The sequence below is a fragment of the Palaemon carinicauda genome, chromosome 27 (assembly GCF_036898095.1).
Source record: "Palaemon carinicauda isolate YSFRI2023 chromosome 27, ASM3689809v2, whole genome shotgun sequence".
Lineage (NCBI taxonomy): Eukaryota > Metazoa > Arthropoda > Malacostraca > Decapoda > Palaemonidae > Palaemon > Palaemon carinicauda.
The window spans coordinates 89,569,883-89,577,972 of record NC_090751.1 but is presented as its reverse complement, the minus strand read 5'-3'; the positions used below and the strand labels follow the sequence as shown (position 1 = coordinate 89,577,972).

The window sequence follows — 8,090 nt, the reverse complement described above, 5'->3', positions numbered from 1 at the left end:
AGCAGAACGATTGAACCAAAAGATTGATAACCAGATCAGGAATTTAATAGACCAAGGTTTGTTCAACAAATTAAGACCAGAAAGGAGAGCAATACTCAAATAAGATAAAATTAAAGAATTCAAATAATTCCTCAGGATAGACTGATCACCAAAAGTCTTACTACTCTTAATACATTAATTTCTTGTACAATTGAAGAAGAAACAGATCTGATGTGTTCCTCATAATTCATTTTAAATCAGAAAGTTAATGCAAAAATTGGATGTTTAGGAGCAGCTGTCCTGGACCTACTTACAATCATATTTTTAGTTACAGTATGTTAGGCTTCAATTTCATGCATTGATTTTTACTATATGATAGGAACTCTGCATTCACCTGTCTACATTCATGAGATGATTTCAACAGAGTAACATCATCTGCATATGCAATAATCTTGTTTTCAAGGCCAAACCAAATACTGTATACTTATATAATGTAGTATGGAAAGTAATGGAGTGTTCTGGCCGAGTACACTACACTGAGGAACATAGCCACTACATTCCTATACTTACTATGATACCCATAAACTACTACGCTTTGTAATATATTTAAAAATTCAATATTAATAAGTAAAGATCTATCTGCTCTCATCTGTTTAAGTTTGAGAGCAGGAACCTCATGATTACCAAGGTCAAAGGCAGCACTAAAATCTGTACCAATAATATGAAATTCCTGAACTTAATCATGAGATTTCTGTATAACATTGGAAATTGTAAGAAGGGCATCACATACTCCCAAGACCCCCCGATGATTACCTTTACCATACCTATGCAAGAAATTACAAAATTGATAATATAGGAGTTTTGGAAATTGGGTGGCAATTTGCTGGGATACAGCTACCACAACCATATTTACCTAATTGAGTAACATTACCAATTCTCCAACTAGTGCAAAAAGACCCTCATTTGCTAACTTTTGAAAAATAACAAACAACTTTGGAGCTAATAGCATATCTCTGTTAATCATGATCCTATTACATATACTTACCTGCCTGTAAAATAAGGTAAAACACGATTTGAGCTTTAAATACATTAAATACTGCGACATAAACTAAGAATGTATAGCGCCGTATCACTTAAAATCGAGGCAGCGTATGAACACAAAGTATGGAGATTTCAATGTTTATAATAAAAACTGTACAATATTGAGACAATGAAGGAATGTTAATATCACAGCGACCAAAAGTTGATAACATTCCCTTAAGGTAAAATGCATACTCAACATACTGCCTTTCATTCTAATTTTACAAAAAGAAAATGCATTATATATTAAAATAACAATAATACAGCAAAGTGATATGAAACATTCACAATATTTCCTACATTTGAAGTAGAATATTTTTACAACTGAATCTCTTTCATAATACTTAATAGGTTACTTTGCTCGTAACATAGTAAAATTTAACGAGTTCATAGCATTTCAGAAACTGCATGGAGGTCCATCTTTCTTAAAGGCATTCCTTAAACATTGAGCAAATTAAAAGTTAAATTCAAAATTACACTGAGCAACATATGGATTACTGAACATAATATTGCACAGTGCTTCCCACATCTGATTCCCAACAACTCCGAGATACTGAATTCATGCATATTTTCCACATATACTGTAATTCCGAATATTCATGCATGCTTTTGTGATGGAAGATATCTTTTACGTGACCTACCCTAAACATCTAAGTATGGAAGTTGCATTAAAAACTGAATTTACACCAGTACAGCACACAGATGCCTTCGCAATAAAACTTAATATATGCAACTTGCCTATATACTGTAATAGCACAAATCACAAATTAAAAATGATGGCCAAATTCTGACTAGCTGACTTTTAATGTCATGGCACAAATAAGTTCATATAAACTTTTACCTTTTATCATGCCATAACTAATGCTTGAAGATTTTTTTTTAAAGATAAGGGAAAAATAAAAGTTACTCTGGCCTTAATTTACACACACTAAGAATGACCTGTATTGATAGAGATTTGTTTTTCCTCTATCAGAAATCACGGAAATTTATCACAGAATGCATTATAATTATCACAATGCCTGCACTGCAAAATAGAATGGCTACATGAACTTTACACAACTTACAAGACTGTCCAAGATCCGGACCAATTTGTACATGCTTGCAGTTTTCCTATTGAACATGATATTTGCTTTAATCCATCCTCTTAAAAGTACAACAACTCCTTATAGCGACAGTATAGCACTGTGGACACATGGAGGTGACAAAACCAACTTAACAGTACAAAGATTACGAAGGATTATAGGCATTTTATCCTTATTTTTACATATACAGTACTCCTGCCCTTTCATGTAATAACTTCTCACAGTAAAGGAACAATATAGAGAGAAACTGCTCATATGAGTTATACATTGCTAATAGTGTTAAACAAATGGATAATTCTTCAGTAAAAGCAATTAATGGGGGGGGGGCTACTGTTATCAGCATAAGTTGACCATCTCTCTCTATATACCACTGGAAGTTTTCCCTTTGTTTTGCAAACTAGAACTGGACTAAAATATACTGTTAAGTATTTCTGAATAAAATTTTTATCTAATCTGTTTGATCATAAGTATTTTGTCAATTTAAGCCTCAAAAACAATTTTTTCATTACAGAAATCACATAGTCAATTTACATATTTTCAAAGGGCATGGAGTGACATCAAACGGAATTTGGTATTCAAATGTAGAAACCCTTTGCACTTTCTTAAATAAACCAATAAAAGTTAGAGAAAGAAGATTTAATATCTTGGTTTAAAGGACAGGAGATAACTGTATTAGGATGGCATTTTACTGCAAGTCCCTGGTTCTTGTAAATACTGGCACAGACAAGACAGTTTGATACAACACCTATATCAGTCAAAGCATTATTCATATCAAATCACTAATTATTCATAGCTTATATGTAGTTTAAAAATAGGTAACAAAAACTGTTCCATTAAAAATATAATTTCTAAAATTCATTAAAACTTTGGTCTATCAAAATTGGCGCGATTTTTCTCTTCCAAAAACAAAATTTTGGAAATTATTTGAGTTGACTAACTGATAATAATGGTACCTAGGTACATTTTGCAATGACAGTCAAAATCAAACTACATTATTACCTATAACATACAATGTTAAATCAAGGCCAGTGTAATTAAAAATAAATATAAAATTCTACTATACTTCATCATATGTCTTCTCCTTGTAGGGTAAAAATAAAAATTATGATCCTAAATAGCAATGTACATATACCTGATAAAATCTGATAAAAAGAGAATTTAATAAATATAATTTTTTTCAAAATAGTAAAATACTGAAGGTCAAGGCATCTCAAGTGATTGGTTCATTGGCATCATTAGTTTCTAAAGGATGGTGCTGAGCTGGAGCGGACATCAAACCATTAGATCCTCCATTTGAGCCCGCCAGTTGTGATCGTACTCCAGACAGCGTTTCTACCACCTGCAAAAGAACATACGTTCCTCGAACAGATGTAAGAATAGTTAAAGTATCATATGGTGCAAGTACATCTATATTGGTGTGTAGATATAAGCCTCGAAAGAATTGTCTGATATTTTACAGCAGCACGATCAATAGTGCCTCTATGACCTGGTAAGGGATCAAATTATAAATATTACTTGAAAACCATCCATACAAATTGGAAACTATGAAATTTCTCTATTTCATAAGATCTTAGGTCAAATCTTGGATCAAATTATGACCCTTGAATATCCTGCTTGGAAATTTTTCTCCTACATTCAGAAACTGGAATGGTCAAGAAATGCAAAGGAGTCAAAACAATGTGGCAAATTCAAAGATAAAATAGAAGTTCTGTAAATTCCCTTTGAAAAGGAATGCATTGAAACCATTCCAGGACAGATCTCACTTAGAGAATAAGGTTAGTATGAAACCATCTTAAAAATGTTGAATTGAAAACATCATTGAAAAAGAAAAAAAATCCTAGGAGGAGACCCTCTTTTTTCATGTTCAGTTGCTAATTATTACCCTTTTCCACCTTCTTCCATCCAGAGTATTTCTCTCTCTCTTCTACATGGTAATTGCTATGTTATCTTCCCATCTGAATTCCAGCCTTGCCCATTTACTCCTTTCATCCACTTCCATATTATTATTATAAGCTACGCTACAACCCTGGTTGGAAAAGCAAGATGCTATAAGCCCAAGGGCTCCAACAGGGCAAAATAGCCCAATGAGGAAAGGAAATAAATAAATGACAAGAACAAATTAACAATAAATCATTCTATGAACAATAACAATGTCAAAACAGATATGTTATACATACATATACCAAGGCACTTCCCCCAATTTTAGGGGGTAGCCGACATAAAAAAAATGAAACAAAAAGGGGACCTCTCCTCTCTACGTTCCTCCCAGCCTAACAAGGGAATCAACTGAGTTCGGCTGGTACTGCTAGGGTGCCACAGCCCACCCTCCCCTGTTATCCACCACAGACGAAGCTTCATAACGCTGAATCCCCTGCTGCTGCTACCTCCGCGGTCATCCAAGGCACCGGAGGAAGCAGCAGGGCCTACTGTTACTGCGTCACAATCGCTCGCCATTCATTCCTATTTCTAGCACGCTCTCTTGCCTCTCTCACATCTATCCTCCTATCACCCAGAGCTTTCTTCACTCCATCATATATAAACTATAAAAAGATTTATGTCAGCCTATTCAACATAAAAACATGTGCTGCAACTTTGAACCTTTGAAGTTCTACTCATTCAACTACCCAATTAGGAAGATCATTCCACAACTTGGTCACAGCTGGAATAAAACTTCTAGAATACTGTGTAGTACAGTATTGAGCCTCATGATGGAGAATGCCTGGCTATTAGCTATTAGAATTAACTGCCTGCCTAGTATTACAAACTGGATGGAATTGTCCGGGAAGATCTGAATGTAAAGGATGGTCAGAATTATGAAAAATCTCATGCAACATGCATAATGAACTATCGTATTTTCCGTGTCATAAGACGCACCTTTTTTTCTGAAAAATGCCTCCCAAAATCACCCGGCATCTTAACATTAGGAAAAAGTTGTATAGGGGATTTTGAGAACCCATCAAACAACCATTTAATGACATACAAGCACTCGCACTCACTCACCAGAGCTAAAATATAAACCTTACAATCATCATTCATATGTAGTATATTTATTTATTTTTATATTTCACTTCATTTAATGAAATACAGTAGCAAGTTATTTGTTTGTTTAGGTAATCAGCTGATGAGTCTCCAACCGCCTTCTACAAGCAAATATACTAACTAGTGGTCTCCTAGCAAACGACGCTGTGTCATATTAGTTGTTTATGCAGTATTTTATCTATTTCCTCACATTTTTTTTTACATTTTGTAATAAAGCAATATTTTGATAACAACTTTGTTGCCCGAGTTCCAAAATAATAAACAAACAAACAGTTGTTGAATACGACCTTGGTAACCAAGTCAGAAGAAAAGTAACAAGGCCTCGAGTCCCATACATTAGCAAAAGTATTCCACATAAAGGAATTTCTAGACTTCTTTGATCAATAATTAATTTTGTGGGAAAATGTGTAAGCTATATGAGGAATTTGGGAAATATTACCGGAATTTTACTTCTTTACCAAAAAGTAGATTAAGAACATTAGCAACACTCCGTTAATGTAAACAATACTTGAAACACCAAACACTAAACGTATAGTTGTGGTGGCAACTATGATAGGTTTAGAGGTTTCATATGTAGAAATGTGATAAAATTGGGATAACCAGCGTGCAACTAATTAATATTAACTTGATCCTTTAGTAATGCAACCAGGATGTGAAAATTTACTGTGCCAAATAAAAATCACACTGACTAGGAATTGCTGTTAGCTTAGTTTGTAAAATCCTCATTTTTTCCAAAAACTACTTAGCCGAATTAAGGGTGCGTCTTACCACTTGTAGCGTCTCATGACACGGGAAATACAGTCATTGAACGACGGTGCCAAAGATTAATATCTAGATTAGGAATAAGAAATTCAATAGACCGTAAGTTTCTGTCCAACAAATTAAGATGAGAATCAGCAGCTGAAGACCTGACAGGAGAACAATACTCGAAACATGGTAGAATGAAAGAATTAAAACACTTCAGAATAGATTGATCACTAAAAATCTTGAAAGACTTTCTCAATAAGCCAATTTTTTGTGCAATTGAAGACAGACCTAATGTGTTTCTCAAAAGTAAATTTGCTGTCGAGAATCACCTAAAATTTTAAAAAGTCATCCAGATGTTGAGGAGCCACTGTCCTTGACCTACTTACAATCATACTTTGAGTTTTGTTAGGATTCAACTTCATACCCCATAATTTGCACCATGCACTAATTTTAGCTAAATCTCTATTAAGGGATTCAACAACCCCAGATCTACATTACATTCAGGGGATGGAATTGATGCAGAGAGAGTATCATCATCTGCATATGCAATAAGCCTGTTTTTAGGCCAAACCACATGTCATGTGTATATAGTATGAAAAGTAATGGGCCATGAACACCTTGAAAATTTTATAGACATGGTCCTGTTTTCTTTGAACCAAATCATGGTTGCCTTCTTTCAGGAACCTTCCTTGATACTTCCATTATTTTGCCTGATTTAAATAAGCCTTTTTTATCCACTACTTCCACTGTGTCTTAAATATAACCCCTTGAACCCAACCTCTAATAGTGACTCCACACATCCATCTCAACATCATCTTAATGCTACTTGCATTTTTCATTCTTGGGCCTTCTTTATTACTCATGTTTCAGCCCTGTAAACCATCTCTTCTTCTCTACCTTGGTTATCCCTACATTAAGGAGTCCGTTGCCTGATGAGCCTTCTCCAATGCTTTCTATCAAAGGCCTCTTCTTCCATCAAACCTCTTCTCTCCGTATTGATCTTCTCCCCCCAACAGATTCTTCCCAAGCCCTCCTCACTCCCTCTCCCCCATTCATCTTCAACACATGCCCAAACCATCTCAGTTGTGATGCTGTTTTCATCTCTGTAATCTTCACTACACCTTTCATTCTTCTTATTTCATCATTTTCCAATGTTTCAAGCAGTGACATTACCATTATCCATCTCAGCATTCTCATCTCCGTTCTCTGAAGCAGTTTCCTCTTTTTGTTTTGAAGTCCACGTTTCCAATGCATATACAGTATTAACACTGGTCTTAATACTGTGCTATAGATCTTGACTTTTAGCTTGATTGGCATTTTCTTATCAGATATCAATCTCGCTACCTCCCTCCACTTCCCCCAAGCTCCTTTTATCCTATCCTTAAGTTCTGCCTTGCATCCTCCCTCCTGACTTATAGTAGATCCCAAGTATTTGAATTGCTCCACCTGTTATACCACCGAGCCTCTACTTTAGTGTATTGTATAGCTATCCTTGCCGTATCTTTCTTACTGGTTACTGCTCAGCCCTATACAATAAACCATTTCAGATCAAACTACACTATACAGTTTTCCAATAATCTTCCCACCGATCTTTTTGTTTCACAAGATTCTTGATGTTCTTGTCCAATTTAAGCAAGCATATGGTATTCCGTAGTTGATTTCCTAATCTCACCTCCATTTCGGAAAATAGAAAATATTTCATCCTAGGTAAATAAATACCTATCTAAACTATTACTGTATGTCTGACTTAACTTATTTTGAAGCCTCAAATTTCAGGTGCTTGTCCCTATTTTCTAGCTTCAACTCGACACTCCTCTAGTCAGGTCTACCAAAATAGTCATCAGCGAAAAGCTCGTTCCTACGAACCTTACATCTTTCATTTCATGTTATAATATCTATCACAAGGTCAAAGATTTGAAGGTTAAATGATGATCCTTGGTGTGAGCCAATCCTTGCCACAAACTTTTCTGTGGTCATAACAGTTTACTGTGCGAATATCATGGACTGCTAATGTACTAGCCAGAAAGGCAATTCTCTTGCTTTAGTATAAAGTAATATAATTTTTTTCATATTAATAAATACCAGATATAATTAATTTAGTTTTTATTTCTCTCCATTGTGAGTCTTCGATGAAAAAAATACTTCAACTGTAATTTTCTCTAG

The 8,090-nt window shown here is 34.8% G+C and overlaps 1 protein-coding gene across 5 annotated transcripts in view; it reads right to left on the bottom strand.

Annotated features, from left to right (window-relative positions):
- Positions 1 to 1,144: 1,144 nt before the first annotated feature.
- Positions 1,145 to 8,090, bottom strand: part of TBC1D5 (TBC1 domain family member 5) — a 136,512-nt gene continuing 129,566 nt past the window's right edge. For all 5 annotated transcript variants that reach the window (XM_068351226.1, XM_068351230.1, XM_068351227.1 and 2 more), the window contains one exon: positions 1,145 to 3,480. In XM_068351226.1, coding sequence (XP_068207327.1) covers positions 3,352 to 3,480 — 129 coding nt within the window. In that variant the 3' untranslated portion in view covers positions 1,145 to 3,351. The remainder of the gene's footprint in view (positions 3,481 to 8,090) is intronic.